This window comes from Mirounga leonina, unplaced genomic scaffold (genome assembly GCF_011800145.1).
Source record: "Mirounga leonina isolate KUSES-001 unplaced genomic scaffold, KU_Mleo_1.0 Mir_104, whole genome shotgun sequence".
Classification (NCBI taxonomy): domain Eukaryota; kingdom Metazoa; phylum Chordata; class Mammalia; order Carnivora; family Phocidae; genus Mirounga; species Mirounga leonina.
In genome coordinates, this window is record NW_023270231.1 from 20,314,688 (window position 1) to 20,332,868 (window position 18,181).

General features: G+C 56.9%; 1 protein-coding gene across 2 annotated transcripts; it reads left to right on the forward strand.

The window, feature by feature from the left end:
- Positions 1-3,906: 3,906 nt before the first annotated feature.
- RGS14 (regulator of G protein signaling 14) lies at positions 3,907-17,706 on the forward strand. 2 transcript variants are annotated; one of them, XM_035015111.1, is made up of 15 exons: positions 3,907-4,200; positions 11,243-11,264; positions 11,439-11,617; positions 11,954-12,046; positions 12,130-12,273; positions 12,668-12,811; positions 12,929-13,040; positions 13,365-13,477; positions 13,907-14,110; positions 15,752-15,828; positions 16,078-16,204; positions 16,297-16,378; positions 16,485-16,531; positions 16,615-16,729; positions 16,978-17,706. In XM_035015111.1, exons 1-15 carry the CDS (start codon positions 4,156-4,158, stop codon positions 17,178-17,180), a joined length of 1,707 nt encoding a protein of 568 aa, XP_034871002.1. In that variant the 5' UTR covers positions 3,907-4,155; the 3' UTR covers positions 17,181-17,706. The 2 variants fall into 2 exon arrangements, with proteins under 2 accessions (XP_034871002.1, XP_034871004.1); XM_035015113.1 differs by lacking the exons at positions 16,297-16,378; positions 16,485-16,531.
- Positions 17,707-18,181: the final 475 nt, after the last annotated feature.

Here is an 18,181-nt window from a genome sequence, read left to right on the forward strand (position 1 = left end):
CGGCCTGCCTCAGCAAGGGGTTCCTAGGAGCGACAAGAGCCGCAACCAATCATGGAACAGCACGTTAGGCTTGTGAGCCAATGAGGAACAGAAGGGTAGTTTGATTCAGGGCAGCACGAAGGTCGTGTGCGTAGCTAGGCATGCTGGAACTCGTAGTTTTTGCGGGCCTTCCGCGCGGGCTGGACAGACGAAGACTATAACGACCTCGGCCACCGGCCGGTGATCGCGTCTCTGGAGTAACGTTTCCCAGTCCTGAGGGGAAAGAATTCAGAATGGAAGGAGGAGGCCTGAATTCCAACTCCCTCGCCCCTCGCTCTCACTGGGTGGCTCTGGCTAGCCTCTCTTTCGCCTCTCTGGTCCCACCCCTCTCCTAGCGTCACGCCTTTGGAGACGTAGAATTCCCAGTTGAGGGCGTACACTACTCCCAGCTCCGTGGCCCATGGAGTTTAAGCAGGAGGAGCCGACCCGGATCCTGTCCCGGACCCCAGTGACGGTTGGGACCCACCCGGATCCAAACCATGTTAGTGCCCGCCCGCTGCAGCTGGAAGCGGCCATGAATGGTCCAGAAAAGCTAACCTGTGGACCAGAGGTTAAAAAACTGCTGGCCCACAGCCAAACAGAGCTCTGTTTTACCTGCTCATGCTATACAATAATTTAAATACCGATATTTTTATCTTTTATTTGTATTATTTTAAATATTTTATTTGAGAGCAAGAGCGCACAAACCGGGGGAGGGGCATAGGGAGAGGGAGAAGCCGACTCCCCGCTGAGCAGCGATTCCCAGCCGCAGGCAGCCACTTAACAGACCCAGCCACCCAGGCGCCCATGGATATTTTTAAACGGACAGACTTAACATCAGAAATCCAAACTTCCGGTTTTTCAGAAAAATCTGGAGCTCCAACCACACTACGCCTATGTGGCCTTATAAAGGCCTTCCTCTGCTGAGCTAGCCTCCCCACTGGCCGCTAATTTATAGCACCTGCCCCGCCCCTCTAGCCATTTGAATTAATAACCCCTGTTACAGATCACGGGGTGGGAGGTGGAATCATTGGTTGGTTGCTCCTTTATATTGTCCAAGAATCTTCCCTTTTGAATGAGTGAACTTAAGATTAGTGCTGAGACATCTTTTCTGGATCACATATTTTTTATTAGCTTATTATTACCATGCTCATATATGTAGTACAGACATATAATACAACGAAAGTCCCCTGCCACTCCCCTCCCAAAGAGTATTCCCTTCCAGAGATTTATCTATAGCTATACAAACAAGGATATGTACCTTCCACTAGACCTCTAGGAAGGCTAGGGTTTTTGCCAGTTATTGTCACTTCTGAATCCCCAGCATCTGGAACCACACTTGGCACAAAGGAAGTGATTATTAAGTAATTAGTAAAAATATGAATATTTGTTCTAGAACCTGGAATTGGGTCATGAAGCATGAGTAGGAGTTTACCGGCAAGGGGAAAGGCATTCTCAGCAGAGGGAACAGGAGATGCAAAGGCCCAGAGGGATGCCTGAGAGCATATGGGATGAAAGCAGTTCGGAATGGCTGAGGAGAGATGGGGGAGAGTGTAGCTGAGGCCAGAACTTGAAGGGCCTTCAATTTCCAGCTAAGAAACGTGGCCTTTTTACAGAAAGCAATGGGATGGTTTTAAGCATGGGAGTGGCCAACATGGGTTTCTCTGGCTATGTTGAGGAGAAGAGATTGGAGGGGGGCTACCCTACCCAGGTGGGGAGACTGAATAGAATGTCATTATGGCCAGATGAGAGATAGCAAGGCCTGATCCAGGGAAGTCTCCAGAGGGAAGGGGGATGAGATCTCCCACAGGGAGACTAGATATCAGTAATTGATCCCCTGTGGAAAGCCAGGGAGAGAGAAGTTGAGAACAGCGTTCTGAGGGCTGGAGGGGAGAAAACTTGATAAGGACTAAGAGATGGGAAGTCCCAGGGTTGGCTGGGGTCCCTGGGGTAAAGATGTGATCAGAGCTGAAATTGGCATCCATAGTGGGGAGGTGAGGAGAGGAGAGGATGACCTTAGCAAGGGTCAGAGCCTGTAACAGGGTCTTTTTGGGGGGAAAGATGAACTGTTGGCACCTGGCCTGTGGGCAGCCCAGGTGCAGCTCCTGGCACCCAAGCATACATATTCACAACTTAGCAGTATCTAACTTGATGTATAACTTTGGGAACTCACTCCTCCCTGAGTCTCAGTTTCCTGATCTGTAAAATGGAAATAACACCACTCACAAAGAGGGTGTTAGGATCAAATGAAGTCATGTGGGGAGAAGATCCTGTAAACGGTGAAGCCCGCCATGAAACCTAGGCCCAGATCCATGGCACAGCAAATAGGCAGTCTCCGCTGACATCACGCACCCTAGAAACCCCTCCCAGGCACAATGCCATTGTCGTGCACCTTATTAAGACAATGCTCCAGGCCCAAAAGCAACCCCCAATACACATACCAAGTCTGACTGAATCCCTCTATCTGGGGGACCTGGAGCAAGGTGTCTGGGAAGAGGGGAGTCAGGGCCCGGTGAAGATGTATATTAAGTAGGGTAACACTAGCTGCTATCACAAATAGACTCAAATGTGTATAACGGTTCAAAGATTATTCCTCACTCATGTAACAGAGTAAAGCTAGTGTTCCTGGTTGATGGGTGGCTTCCCTTTGTGCCCTAATACAAAGACCCTGTCTCCTTCCTCCTGTGGCCCCACAATCCCTTAATCTCCTGCATCCAGCCAGCTAAAGGTGAAAGAAACAATGTGGAGGGCACAAACTACATAAAAGTCTTGGCGCAGAAACGGCACCCGTCATTTCATTCACTTTTACTTGGTGGGACTAGTCACAAGGCCACACCTGACTGCAAGTGAGCCTGGGAAATTAAAGTTTAACCATGCACCCAGAGGAAGAGGACATGAACTCATGGTGAAGAGTCAGTCAGTTTCTGCCACCGAAAGGTTCAAGTCACAGCCGGGGAAGGGGACAGTAGGATAGAGGGTAGAAAACTGAAGAGGGACCCAAACCAGAGTGGTGGGTGACTTGAGGGCACTAAGCCCAAACGTAAGGTAAAACGCAAGTCCTTGTAGTAGGTGCGTGCCTGTATAAGAAAGAGGCCAACTGAGGACTCTGGCTAAGGGCCCCGAGTTCGGCTGGCCCGGGGCCGGGGCTGGAGGACAGGGTGTCACTCTTCAGCTGATGGTACTACACCAAGGCAGGATTTTTGTGTGAGTGAGAATGAACAGCCAGGCATCACACACAGATGCCACCGATGCATTCCCCTGCCTGGGGGGTTGGGCACATGTCACCGGGGTGGCTGGGTGCTTACATGCCTATGTGCAGTTGCACCTGTCACAGGCCCCTGTCCAGGGGACTAGATATACACACCCAGGGGTTTCTTATGAAGGGCGAGCCTATGTGTTTATAACATGCAGACGTGAATGGTTTGGGTGTGCATGACCATGCATGCAAGGTGTCCATCTGTCTGTACGCTTGGACACATGCCTGGGCAGTGTCTGGGGATGAAGGTAGTCACTCTGCATGTGCACAGCTGCCTGGGGGGTGGGTACTGAGTGTGCACCTGTGCAGCACAAACACAGCAGGTGTGAGATAAGCGTGTGCTGAGTAAAGTACCCGTGTGCATACTCGGTGCGCATGTCCGTGTGTTTGTGCGAGCCCCCGCCAGGGTGCAAAAAGGTGACTAAGTGTGTGAGCGCACACTTCTGTGTGCCCGGACGTGATCTTGGAGCTCCCTGGGCTGGGCCAGACCAGGCTCGGCTCCTTCCTGGGCGCACAGAGGCCTCTGCAATGTGCTGGTGACAGTGTGGGGCACTGCCAAGGGTGGACTGGTGGCATGTGTGTGTGCCTGTGAATGTGCGTGTGTGTGCATGTGCGTGTGCGTGTGCGTGTGTGTGTGTGTGTGTAGGAAGAGGCATTCGCTCTCTTAGACCTTGCTTCTTTCTGTGGTTCGGTTTCTATAGAGACACTTCCTGTGGCAGAGAAAAGAGGTAGTGAGCTGGTGTTTCAGGATGTGAGGGCCCGCAGGAGCAGAGCCGGGCTCTCTCTGTTGCCTGCCTGCTGCTGTGCAAGCTCTGGCCGGGGCTGCCCGCGGTCCCCATGGTGGGCGCTCCTCGCAGCAGGGACCCGTGAACAGCGGCGGCATGCCGGGGAAGCCCAAGCACCTGGGTGTCCCCAACGGGCGCATGGTGAGTGCGGGCTCCAGGCCAGGCCCATGGGGAAGGGGTGGGCACACCCAGGGTGGAGCCCAGGAGGCACAGCCGGCAGGGCTGGGCAAGAGCGTGCATGCTGCCGGCCAGCGGGAGAAGTTGGGTACGAACAGGAGCAGGCAGTGGGACCTGGGACTCTTGTCCTAGGACCTTCTAGATGGCCCGGCTGGGGACCTGGGCCAGCCTCAGAGAGGAGAGCAGAGTACAGTGGGCATAGGCTTCTGGTCCCCACTGCTTCCTCTCCTGCCACTTTGGCCCCATCCAGGGCTCCCCGCATCCTAGGGCAGCAGGGAGACCTGGCATGCCCTTTGACCCCTGCCTACCCCCACAGTGGCCCAGGCCTCCACATCTGACTTAGCCTCAGCCTTCCCCCCGCCTCACCCCACGTCCTGATGCACAAGGTCAGGTAAGGGGTAACCCTCAGTGGGTCACTGCCCTTCAGCTGGACCTGCTCAGAGGCTTCCTGCCAGAACAAGTAGTCCTTGGGCAGCCTGGGATGGGTCAGCAGGGTCAGGCCAGCTTGGTGCAGCTTGTCTTTTCTATTCCTGGGCCACCAGGAAGGGTGGGAGTAGCTGGGTGCTCAGATGCCCTGGCTCCTGCTGCTGCCACACCCTCTAAACCCTCTCCCTGGCTACTTCACCTTTATTTTTTTTTTAAGATTTTATTTATTTATTTATTAGAGAGCGAGCGAGAGAGAAACAGCATGAGAGGGGAGAGGGTCAGGGAGAGAAGCAGGCTCCCCGCTGAGCTGGGAGCCCGATGCGGGACTCGATCCCGGGACTCCAGGATCATGACCTGAGCCGAAGGCAGTCGCTTAACCAACTGAGCCACCCAGGCACCCACTACTTCACCTTTAAATCAGAGCTGTGCTCAGACAGTCCAGCTTCTGTATTCATTCAGCTGATGGGGCAGACTGTGCTGGGCCTTCCTTCTCTCCCTAGGATACCAGCCCTCTTGGTAGAGCCCCAGCCCCTCCTAACAACCCCAGGAAGGCCAGACAGTGTCTTAACCTCCAACCTAGCCCCAGCCTAGGACTATGGGACAAAACCAATGGGTCTAGAAAGAACTGGGTTCCAGTCTTGGCTCCATTGTCCCTTACTAGGGGTCCTCTCTGACCCTCAGTTTCTTCACCTGTAAAATGAGGAAATTGGAACAGTTCTCCAAGGCTTGTTGAGATGATTAAGTGGAATGATGAATATGAGACCCTTGACCCATTGTGGGGGCTCCATAAATATCAGCCCAATGTCTCCCTTCATTCTCAGCCCCTCTTCAAGGATCCCCTGCCTCATTCAGAAACTGAGGTTTTACTCACACTCCTGCCTCCTAATTACCAAGACCTTTCTCCACCTCTCCTTCCAGTGTCTCTTTATTGCCCATCCCCAGGCTAGTTAGGTGGGAGAGAGGCAAATCCCATCAAGCTGGCCCAGTTCCCCACCTCACTGTCTTTACCATCAACCTAACTTTGGAAGTTCAAGAACCTAAGGTCCTCGCACTCCAACTCTAGAGGCATGATGCTCAGGTGTCGAGGCCAAGGAGGAGCATGTCCACTCTCACGCCCAACCCAGCAGGCAGCTGAACTGGAGGGCAACTGAGGGTGCCTGGAGATGGACCCAGCCTCTGCCCCTCCCACGTCAGCCATGGCTTCTCTACCCCAAAGTCATTCAGAGAAGGGAGGGCACCCAAGTTCTGCACCCAGCCCTGGCCAGCTCACAGATGTCCTGGTTCCTGGCAGCAACCTTCACACACAGGTTTATCTTTGCCCTTCCTGGGTCTGTTGTGAACTCTCCATGTCACCTCTTGGAATCCTGAGGGTCACAGCTCGGCTGCTCGCTGGCCATTGGTCTGCTTTCTGAGACGGTGCTCAGCTGATGGGGGAGGGGCGGACAGGTGTCAGCAGGGACGCACACAGAGGCACCTGTGGAGCAGGCAGCAGGCTCCTTCCACGAGTTACCCCCCCGACGGCGGCTCAGAGGAGTAAATGACATGCTGAAGGCGGCCAGCAAGTAAAGGGACCTGCATCTGAACCCAGCCTCTCTGACTCAATGCCAGTGGTCCCCCACCTCCCAGAAATGCCTGGCTCTGTCCTCCCCCACCTCCCCCTGCCACCACCCCCACCCACGGCTGCCATCATTCCCTGCTGAGGCAGCTTCATTTGTCAGCGTCTTTCCGCCACTCAGCTTGTCAGGCAGTTGCAATGAATCCTGTCACTTAGAGATGGCTCCCAGCCCCCTCCCAAAGACATCTTCACATAACCCCGAAGGCCACTTCATTTGTTCATGCAGGCATTCAGTCAATGGCCCCACCACAGGTCTGCTCTGTGCTGGCCCTGTCCTAGGCACAGGAGACCCAAACCCATGGCCCTAGCCCCTGCCCTCAAGCAGCTCCCGGTCTGGCAAGGCACAGAACACACAGGGCCAAATACCAGAACAAAATTCAGATTTGGTGAGAGCCATGGATCCAGGGTAGAGAAAGCTTGAGGAGGACGTGGGAAGGGAGAACTGACTTGTCGGATCATTTTGTACATTGTGCTATGAAGTTCTTGAAAGGATATGCCATCTGGAAGAGGGGATGGCATGGGGAAGGGTCTGGATGTGGGGAAACACAGGGTGTGTGTACAGGGACATGGCCTAAGGGGAAGCTGGGCCTAAAGCTTGGAGAGTGGTGGTTGTCATATCCTGTCACTCTCAAGGGGCCCAGCGAGTCTTCCCACCCGGAGAGACCTCTGCCTATCTTCCTGGCATCCAGCTCGGGGCTAGGGTTCAGCTCCACAGGGTTGACTCAGGCTGAAGGGGCCAGGCACCCAGGGTTCTCTGTGCATATACCCAGAGAGGATCTTGGGGCCTCAGTTTCCCCAAACTAGGATGAAAGGAGATGATGGTACAGAGTGCCCAGCACAGAAGATGCTAAGTAAATGGGCCCTCCCTTTGAGGTCTGACCTCTCCAGAGGGCAGAGTTCAAGAGGACCCCCTGGGCCCTTTACCCCTGATTGACTTTGCCCACCTGTGTCCAAAGGGCTGAGGCCCTGGGCCTCCCAGTTCCCCTTGTACATCTCCTGTCTGCCCAGGGAGGCGGCTTCGTGGAGGGAAGACCTCAGGCTCCAGTCAGGCACACTTGGCTTTTAACGTCAGCTCAGCCACTTCCACACTGTGGGACTTCTTTGGGTCTAGGTTTTCTCATCTGTAAAATGGGGCTAATAACACCTGCTACACAGATTGGAGGATAGAGTGAGAACGTGGATGTGTACTGTCAGAGAGAGCCCGTCACACAGTTGGAGCTCAGAAGTGTTGGTCCACTCCACGCTCACCTCAGTATCCTTAGACACCAGTGGCTCTTCCAGGGCCTAAGAGAAAGGTATGGCAAACTGAGGCCTGACCATGGGTCAGGGGTGTCACCTTCCACCACACCCTTCCTCATCCTTTCTTCCCCTTTTCTCCCATTCACTCACCACTTCTCCTCAGGCAAGCCAGGGTGGCGCAAGGCCAGCCCTGCTCAGCACAACTTCCCCAGGCCTGGGAGACTGGGCAGGCGGGAGCCCTGGGCAGGGCATCAGTATGAGGTCAGCAGGGCCCCTGACAGCTGCTTTCACACACCCCCTCACTCTTCCTAGCAGCCCCAAGAAATTGGGAATGCCGAGCCCCGTTCTACCCTGGGGGAAACTGAGGCCCAGGGGAGGAAGTTACTTGCCCTTGAATGGTGGAACTGAAATTGGACCCTATCCTCACTCCCTCCCGCCTCCAGATCTCTGTCCCTACCCCGTCTCAGCCCCAACTCTACAGATCAACAACCAGTGGGGCCAGAGGGACTGAGACACAGATGGGGCGTTCAGAGGTGAAGGATCCCTGGTGAAGGGGGTGCCAGGGCCTCACGGGAGGGCAGAGGAGGACTGCTAGGGCCCTGATGGCTGCTCATTGACACCAGAGCAAGGAGGGTGCTTCATGGGAGGGAGTTCAGGTTGGTTCCCTCTACAAACCAGGCCTGCCCTCTGGGAGCTACCAGATTGTAAGGAGAGAGAGGCCTAGACACGGGTGGGCAGAAGTGTGGTGGGCAGGAGGGCTCAGGGCAACTGGTCTTTGGAGGGGACTGGTGTCAATGAGCAGAGATTGGAGAGCAGTTAGTTCAGTGAGGGGAGCAGGAGCAGACACCCAGCAAGAGAAAGCAGCAAAGCAGGAAACAGGAGTGGGAAGGGGCGTGGGGCACCTAGAAAAGTTTGATAAAGTGCAGGGTGGAGTGAGGGGGAGGGAAATGGGGGAGGATGAAGGGGTTCATTAGTCAGGCCCAGGCTGAGCTTCAGCTGTAACCCAGCAACTGCTCCAGCCCCCGGGGCAGGGAGCTTGGCCACAGCCACCACCTGGGAGCCAGCCTAAAGACCCCGACTGTCAATTCAACGTAATGGCAAGAATAAAACGGAATAGGAGTGTCGACTGGCTTCAGCTTCCGGTGCCTGCCCCAGCCACCATGGGGCTCTGAGCTTGGGAGAGGCTGAGTGCAGGGATGGAGGGCAGGGGGGAGAGAGGCCAGCGTGTGAGGGGGGACGGAGGACCAGGTGGCCACCGTGGAGCGGGAGGCAGGATGGTTCCGGGAGCCCGGAGCAGAGGTTGGTGACAGCCACCCTGAGGTTGGCAAAGCCTCAGAGCAGGCAGGACAAGCAGGTGCGGCATGAGCAGAGCTGCCAGGAACGGAAGGAGCAGGCTGGAAGGGACCCTGGGCTTCAATTTGTCTTCCTCACGCACCCCGGGAGTTGGGACTTTCTCAGGCAGCCAGCTGCTGGAGCTGACTCGGAAGAAGGGAAGAAGCCATCAGATGGGGGGGTGCAGAGGCAGGAGGGCGAGGGTGCTGGGGGTGGGAGTGGGGCACCTGCAAATGGGCTCCACGCCCAGCCACATTCTGCGCCAACTTTCTTTCCTCTTCAGCAAACTTTCACCTCCACACTCCAAGTGGGAGACGAGGCTCAGGGAGGAGCCCGAGGGCGTAAAACTGGAAAAGGGCAGAGCTGGGATTTGAATCTGGGTCTGACAGACCCCAACACCTGTGTTCTTTCCTCTACAACAGGGCTAGCAACCTCGGAAGCAGAGCAGGGTCAGACATCAATACTAATGTGCCAACAGCAGTAACAGTAACGTTCATGCCGGACAGTGTTCTGGGTTCCTTATCTATATATGTAACTTATTTAGTCCCAGCAACCCTTTGAAGTCAGGAGAAGCATTTGCCCCATTTCTATAGAGAAAGAAACTGAGGCACAGAGAGGTGTAGTGCCTTCTCCAAGATCACACAGCACAAATTGGAACTTGGGCAGTCCGGGGCAGCACCTGCCTCCGTAAGTAACATAAATGCATCACACTAGCCTCAGAGACCCCTGAAGAGAACGGGAGCCCCTTCCAGGGAAGGCCGTTGCTGCTCAGTGCCAGCCAACGTTGTCATGCTGGGAAGAAGCTCCGGGTAGCTGAGGCATCACAGGAGTTTATATAAAACTCCTGATTTTTAAATGTGGGAACACCTTTCAACGTAAAATGAAAAAAAAAAAATCTTGGGCCTCCTGGGTGGCTCAGTCAGTTAAACCCACTTACAAAAAATAAAGGCCAAGATATTAATAATGTCCTACATATTTCCAGGCCAGCTCTGGCCCACAGATGTGGGACCTGAGTGTTTCTAGGTGAGAGTGGGGAGCAAAGAGGGAGATTCCAGCTAGGAGGGCAGGGAGAGGCTTCCTGGGGGAGATGTTTGCAGACCTGTTTCCAGTGGGGATGTAACAAAGGGACAGGTGGTAGAAACTCCTGTGACAGGCCTAGTGAGAATATAGGATGTGAGAGAGAGGGAGGAACTGGGGATGATTGAGCCCAGGTGGCGGGAAGAAAGACAGGAACGATGTAGGGAAACTGTTCAGTGCCCTGCTTTGGTGGTGGCTTCCTTTGGGACTGGCTGAGTCGGAAGGGCTTGTGGGACATTTGGGCAGACATGGTAGCAGGAAGTTGGCTCTGTGGGTTTGGATCTGGGGAGATGTGGCAGGGGGAAAGGGCCCAGGACAGAGTCAGGGAGGGGTAGAAGCCATCTTGCGTGGGTAGGAGATGAGGAGGAAGCTGGAGGAGCTGCTAGGAAGGTAGGAAGACCAAGGGAAACCACTGCAAGAGTCATTTTGAAAGGAGGGTTTTTTTTTTTTTCTATTTCACTAATGGTTGGGATTCCCAGAGAAGTCAGAGTTGTGTGTGGGATGGGGGGGGAGGGGGAGGACGGAGTTGGTCTCTACAGCAATGCTATTCACAGTGTGGTCTATGGACCAGCGCATCAGCATTGCCTGAGAGCTTGTTAGAAATGGAGAGTCTCGGCCCCATTCTGGACCTACTGAGCCTGAATCTCTGGAGGTGGGCTCCTACTGGTCATTTCAATGCACACTAGAGTCTGAGAATGACTGTCTATACTATAAAATAGCATCCCGGCACCAGCCTAAGGTGGGGTGGGGCCCAGGGTCTCTCAGGATCTTCTTCTCCAAAAGGAAATAGTTCCAACAAAGATATCACTGGCTATAGACACCAGCAAACATTGATGCAGGATTTACCACATGCTGGCCACTGTTCTGGATGCTTAAATATCTTAAACTGATTTGATCTTCACAACAGTCCCGGGAAGTAAGTTACTATTATTATCATCATCCCCTATTTGCAGATGGAAACAAACAAGTATCGAGTCACACAGCTAGTAAATGGCAGAGACAAGATTCAAAGTCTCTGCTGATCCCCACCATGCTGTACATTGGCGCTTACCCAGCACGTGCTGAGGGAGGAGGGAACCAGGGGCAAATGGAAAGTAACTGGCGTTAAGTCCCAGCACACGGTGGTTGGCACATGATGGAAGGGGAGCCAGGAGGAGCCTGAGCAAAATGCTGAGCAAGCAGTGACCTGGCTGGGAATGCCCAGCATGGCCCTCCAGGGGGAGAACACAGCTCCTGTCCTGGGGCCTGAACCCAGAACTGTACCCTGAGAATCCACCCTGGGCTCTGCTCTGACTGCCTACCTTGGGTCTCTTGTAGGTTCTGGCTGTCTCAGATGGAGGTAAGTGACAGCAGGTATGGAGGAGGCTTGCTGGGGTGGGGGAGGGTATGTGGAAACAGGGTGGGGACACCCCTGTCACTTGCTACCTTTCCAGGGAAAATACCTACAGATGGGGTTGGGCCAGGGCCTGGGGAAGGCCACAAGGTTCACCACCACTTGTCCATCCACCTACAGAGCTGAGCAGCACGGCAGGGCCTCAGGGCCAGGGCGAGGGCCGAGGAAGCTCCCTCAGTATCCACAGCCTCCCTAGTGGCCCCAGCAGCCCCTTCTCCACCGAGGAGCAGCCTGTGGCCAGCTGGGGTCTGTCCTTCGAGCGGCTGCTGCAGGACCCGCTGGGGCTGGCTTATTTCACTGTAAGCCTTGGGGTGGGATCGGAAGGGCAGGTGGCAGTGACCACTATGGTGTGTTGGGGGGGGGGCAGCGGGCATGGGAGAGGACATGGAGCTTCAGGCTGGCCAGAGTGGGATTCCTCTGTCAGCTGCCTCCTCCAGCCTTTCCTTGGCACCTTCTTCCTGTTCCCTCAGCAGGGAACTTTCCATTTTCTCTCTGTGCCTTCCAATCTGGCCCCATCTGTCTGTCTGGCCCTATCTGCCTGACTTGGCCTCTTGGCCCTATCTCTATCCCAATCTCTTTGACTGCACCCCCTGACTGGGTCTCCGTGTCTCTAACTTCCTCCTCCTCTGCACCAGGAGTTTCTGAAGAAGGAGTTCAGCGCTGAGAATGTAACTTTCTGGAAGGCCTGCGAGCGCTTTCAGCAGATCCCGGCCAGCGACACCCAGCAGGTGGGGGAAAGGGGAGCTGGGGCAGAGTGGTGGGACCAGAGCCTGGGCCATGTCCTTGACCTTCTCTGTCCCTCCTGCAACAGCTTGCTCAGGAAGCCCGCCATATCTACCAGGAATTCCTGTCCAGCCAGGCGTTGAGCCCGGTGAACATCGACCGGCAGGCCTGGCTAGGCGAAGAGGTGCTGGCACAACCCCGACCGGACATGTTCCGCGCGCAGCAGCTCCAGGTGAGCGTTTCCGGGGGTCTCGTGTGATTAGGGGGCGTAGCTTTGGAAGAAAGGGCAAGAGGCGGGGCCAGATCCAGGGGCGGGGCCCGATTGTAGTGGGTGGGATGGGCGGGAGCGGGGTTCGGAAAAGGGCAAATTTGGATGCCCGCACCAAAGTAAAATGCAGGGGCAGGGCGTGGGTCAGAGGGCGGTACCAGAGGCTGCGGTGAACATGGGCTAGAGGCGGAGACTAGCTGAGGTAGAGGCGGAGCCAAGAGTGGGGGCGGGGCTGGACCAAGGAGTTGGGTGGGAGGGGCTCGGGTCTTGCCGGCCAGGTACGCGACCCAGCCGACCCCGAGGGTTGGGCCAAGCCGAACGCCCTTTCCGGCTCACCTTCCCTGCGCGGGTCCCGCAGATCTTCAACTTGATGAAGTTCGACAGCTATGCGCGCTTCGTCAAGTCCCCGCTATACCGCGAGTGTCTCCTGGCGGAGGCCGAGGGACGCCCCCTGCGGGAACCTGGCTCCTCCAGCCCGGGCAGCCCTGACTCCACGAGGAAGGTGCGGACTAGAGGCTGTGGGAAGCAGGGGGCCGGGTGCAGATCTGTAGGGCTGTGCCCCTGGTCTGCACGTGGGCTGGAGCCCAGCCCGGTGCCAGCGCCTTTCCTGTACCCGCAGAAGCCGAAGCTGAAGCCCGGGAAGTCGCTGCCGCTGGGCGTGGAGGAGTTGGGGCAGCTTCCGTCTGCTGAGGGCTCCGGGGGCCGCCCGCTCCGCAAGTCTTTCCGCAGGGGTGAGGGTCGGAGGCCACAGAGAAGAGTCGGGGTGGGAGTTTGGGCAAGCTTTGAGAATCCCCCCTTCCTCCTACTTGTCGCATAGACAGTCTGTAAATCTGAAAACCGAAATAGAGGTCTCTGTGACCACCGCGTTTCCCCGGTGGTTTGGTTTCTAGATTAGAGCAGAAGTTTGGGAAGCCCCCTCAGTAGCAACACTTCCATGGTCCCAAGCCGCGTTAGACCCCCGCGGGAGGGCTCCAGCGGGGTCCACCAGGTTGTGGAGAAGGGGGTGTGTCGGGGGGGGGGAAGGGCTGTTCTGCTCACTGCTCCCTCTCCCCTAGAACTGGGAGCCGAGGCCCCAAACTCGGCCTTGCACAGGGAGTCCCAGGGCTCCCTCAACTCGTCCGCCAGTCTGGACCTCGGCTTCCTGGCCTTTGTCAACAGCAAATCTGAGGTGAGCAGACTGCTGGGGGAGATGAGGTGCAGGCTAGGGCCACTACTCATGCACCTTTGTGGGGCCGCCATCGTTCCTAGTCATGGTCCCCACTTCCATCTCCCTGCTGCCAACCCCTCATATTCCTTACTTTCTTCCTGTCCTCACCACCTTGGGCCCCATGCATGGCATGGGTGTACATTCTATTTGTGTGTGTGCCCAGGTGTACCCAGCAGGTGTATGTGGGTCAGGGGGAGGACCTGTCTCTGGGTGGTCCTATGTCTGGGTGAGCATATATGTTGTTGTAGGAGTATCTTTGCCTGCCGAAGAGTGTGCCCTTAGGTGTGTGTGTGCGTGTGTGTGCCCCAGTGAGCTTACCTGTCTGTGTGCCTCTCTGCATGTCCCTGAATGTGTACACATGACCTTCCCTCTACTCCTGCCCCAAATCAGAGCCACCGGAAGAGCCTTGGGAGCACAGAAGGTGAGAGCGAAAGCCGGCCAGGGAAGTACTGCTGTGTGTACTTGCCCGATGGCACAGCCTCCTTGGCCCTGGCGCGATCTGGCCTCACCATCCGTGCCATGCTGGCAGGCATCTGTGAGAAACGAGGCCTCTCTCTACCCGACATCAAGGTCTACCTGGTCGGCAATGAGCAGGTGTGAATCTGGCCTGGTCCCCAACTCTCACTCTCTTCCTGATCCTGACCCCAACCCCATTCCTGTCTCTGTTCAGCTATGACTTCAACCCCAATTCCATTCCTATTCTCACCCCCTTCCTAATTCCAGTCCCCAACAAAACCCTGCCCCTCCCCCCATGCCCAGCTTCAAAGCAACCCAGCAACAACTCCTCAAACTCAGGCCTCCACTCTCGTTCCATGAACGTCCCATCCCCACCCTACCCCCTCCCAGCTTCCAGCTTCACCCATCATCTTCACTGTGATGCTCTGGGGAGGTAGAGTAGGGGAGAACCACTGCCAGAGCTGGGTTTCCCCCATCACTCCCAGAGTTCCTACTGGCCATCTTTGAAATGGCTGTCAGGGGCACCCAAACGCACCTAGCCCATGACAAAAATTTCTTGAGGTACAAGCATTAAGCTTTAAAGAGGAATCTAAGAAAAAGGGTGTGCAGAGGGACCCAAGCCTGAGCTCTGTCCTCCAGGTCCACCTCCGTGGTGGGGATCCCCACCAAGGTGGAGATGAGCCAGGCAGGATGTGATCAGGGAAGAGGAGCTGAAGCTTCAGAGAGTTTCTGGGGGAAGGTAGGCTTTTCTGGCTGGTTCCACGAAGGCTTCGTGGAAGAGGCTGCTGTTGATGAGGGGAGAATGAGGACGGGGAGTTTGCCTGGCAGAGCTGTTGGAAGAGGACATTCTAGGCAGAGGGAACATCTTAAATGAAGCCCTGGATGTGGGTAAGAAGTGCAGGGCAAGTTCCGGGGCCTGGAGAGTGGGACTGGGAGGGCAGCAGTGGGAGGAGCTCTGCCCACTCAGGCCACCCATGCAGCCTCTGAAGCCCAGATGGGCATTCATGACTGCTGAATATAACTTCCCACCCACACTCCACCTGTCCCTGCAGCACAACATAGGCCTATCCCTGGAAGAGGCTGCCTCCCTGCCTTGGGTAGTGCAGACAGTGGGGCCTATAGGGACAGGAGACTCTACACCTACTGTTCATGTACCTACGTGTGCCAGGTACTGTGCCAGATAGTTTACCTCCTTCTGGCCTCACAGCAGTCTTGGGGGAAGGGTTCTTGTTGCAGTGAGGAGACAAGTAGTAAGTGGGGATGGAGAGAAGTGGACAAGTGTCAAAAAAGGGGCAAGGCCCGGGTAGCTGATCAAAGGTGGGTGGTGAGGAAGGAAATGCATCCAGCTGGTCTGGTTGGGTTTCACATGCCTGAGAGACAAGGGGGCAGCTGTCCAGGAGGCAGGTCCTGGCCTGGCCTGGCCTGGCCTGGGAAGAGGCGGCCCCATGATCCAGAACCTAGGCCTGCTCCTTATCCAAGCAGCCTCATTACCATTCCGTGCTCACCCCACTCCCATGCTTCCTGTAACTCCGTTTCTTTTCCAAAGCTGTCCAACCTTCTTGCCACCTTTCTCCCTGGCCTTGGCCATATTAGGCTCCCACTCCAGCCAGGAGTCTTACTCCATCCACATCTCTGCGGCTCACCCGCCCATTGGCCTTTCCCTCTGACCCTTAGGGGCCCCAGGGGGGGCTGTCGGAGGAAGTGAGGTGGTTCCCTCGGACCGTGGGGATGGTTGGGGCTGGGGAGGGAGGGACTCTGAGCCCTGCCTGGCATCTGCAGAAGGCCCTGGTCCTGGATCAGGACTGCACCGTGCTGGCGGACCAGGAAGTGCGGCTGGAGAACAGGATCACCTTCGAGTGAGTGCCCCTCCTCCCAGGCTTGGGTCCTGGGTTCCAACACTTGTTTGGGTCCCAGTTCAGGCTATTGTTCTCCCTCTCAGGTCCCGCCCCTGGTGCTAACTGCGTCCCCGGGGCTAAGGGCCCACCCCCAAGTTGTCCCACCCCCTCCCAGTTCAGGCTCCGCCCCCTCTTGGACCTGTCCCTTGGGGGCTGGGGGAGAGGCGGGCCCGCTCTCCTGCCCTGCCGCAGCGCGAGGGTCCCGTGCAGGGTCGAGTCGGTGGCTCTGGAGCGCGTGGTGCGGATCTCCGCCAAGCCCACCAAGCGGCTGCAGGAGGCGCTGCAGCCCATTCTGGCGAAGCATGGCCTGAGCCCGCAACAGGTGGCGCTGTGCCTGGTGAGCCGGGGGGGGGGGGGACACAGCGGGGCAGGGCAGGGGCGGCCGGGAGCGGGCTGCCTGTCTCGCGGGCTGCTGACCTGTCCCCACAGCCAGGCGAGAAGCAGCCGCTGGATCTGGGGAAGCTAGTGAGCTCGGTGGCGGCCCAGAGACTGGTTTTGGACACTCACCCAGGTAGAGAAGCAAGGCCCCAGGGCTTGGTCCCTGGAGATGGCTTTGGCGCAGAAGGGAAGGGATCCAGGTGGGAGGCAAACACTAACGGTGGTGCGCTCTGCCACAGGTGTGGAGATTCCCGAAGCTAGGGACATAGCCCAGCGTCACCGCCAGGTGAGAGAGAGAGAAAGGGCTCCCCCTTCTACCCACTGCACCTCCCCTCCCAGCTGTGGCTCTGACTCCGCGCGTTCTTACAGGGCAGCCAACCTAGAGCCCAGAACAAGGCTGCCCATCCCCCTCCACTGTCCCTCAACTCCATGGCTGAGGCGCGGAGTAGTCTCACTGGGAAGCGGCAGACCTGTGACATTGAAGGTACTTTGGGGACGGTGGGAGCTAGGGACCAGAAGCACTGGGGACCATTGAAGGTGGGCGGAATCAGAGAGGCTTGAGCTGAGGCCGGGACCTGCATGTCCTTGGGGCTGGAAGAGTGTCCATTGGGGCTGGGGGACCCAAGGGGCTGAAGGGCGGAAGGAGGTTAGGGAGGCTGTGGTCATAGTAAAAGCAGCAGGACGGGGGTGGGCTAGCACCAGTGGGCCTCTTGACTCTGTGGCCACCCTTAGGCCTGGTGGAGCTGCTGAATCGGGTGCAGAGCAGTGGGGCCCACGACCAGAGGGGCCTTCTGCGCAAAGAGGACCTGGTGCTTCCAGAATTTCTGCAGCTGCCGGCCCAAGGGCCCAATTCCCAGGAGGCCCCACCACAGACTGAATCAGAGGTCCAGCCCAAGGGGGACCCCTCGGACTCCACTGCCCACTCGGGCCTCTGACAGCTGCCCAGCAGTCCAGGCCGGCTGCATGGCACCTGGCGGGCCAAGCATGCCATGGGCCCGCTCTGCATGCCCTGTCTGTGCCATGAGTGTCCTTGGCCCCTTCCTGCCATGGGCAGGCCCGCAGGAAGAGCTGGACGAGGGTGGAGAGCGGGCTCAGAGGAGCCACACCCCACAGCTACCACCGCTTGGTCCCTCATCAGTTCGCTCACCCATCCCTTGCTGCCAGGTCACTGAGGGGAGGTGGGCCTCGCCTCCCCAGTACAGGCATGCCCAGCACAGAGGGGCGGCGTTGGTGGTGCCAGCCCCCCACCCTGTGCTAAGCCTCAGCGGGGAGCAGGAGGTGGGGCTGGCCCCTCCTCAGGGAGCTGGAATGAGTAAGGCCTGGGGGTGCAGGCGGGCAGCCCCTCACTCTACTCACATAGGCTCTGCTGGACGTATGGATTTTGCAGTCGGCCTGGGGCAGCTGGGTTTGTCCTGGATGTACGATATTGTTATTATAATAGTAATTATTATTCTCCCGTGAGGTGTGTTCCTTGTGTGCCTGTCCACCCTGGGTTCCCCCCCGCCCCCCACAACTGCACTGCCTCTGTCACCAAGGTCAGTGCCAGGAAGCTCTTGGGGACCTCAGGATGTGCCCCCCGACTTCCTGTTGTCAGAACTTCTCTTCCTGACTGCACAGAGTATTGGGGTGTGAATATGAGAGACAGACAGAGACGGGGAGCGAAGGAGGAAGGGGGGAGGGAGGGGAAGGCCCTTCTGGGGAGCTGCGCCTCTGCCACCTGCCCTCATGCTGTTCCTCAGTCTCTGGATCTGAGGAGAGCACAGCATCTGGTTGTTGTCCCTCTACTTCTGGTGGTGCTCGAGTGTGTCTCTGCAGACATGGCTGTGGGCTCCTTGGGATGCATGAAGGGCCTTGTGGAGGATACTGGTTGTTGTGGTGGGGGCAGGTTCTGTTCCTTGCCTGCTTTGGCTGGGTAGTCATCCCTGTCCCTAGGCAG

Coding starts and splice junctions, on each gene's coding strand:
- RGS14 (XM_035015111.1), top strand. CDS start 4,156: ATGCCGGGGAAGCCCAAGCACCTGGGTGTCCCCAACGGGCGCATG. Junction 11,618..11,953: donor TGGGGCTGGCTTATTTCACT/GTAAGCCTTGGG, acceptor CCTCTGCACCAG/GAGTTTCTGAAGAAGGAGTT. Junction 13,041..13,364: donor CCGCAAGTCTTTCCGCAGGG/GTGAGGGTCGGA, acceptor CCTCTCCCCTAG/AACTGGGAGCCGAGGCCCCA.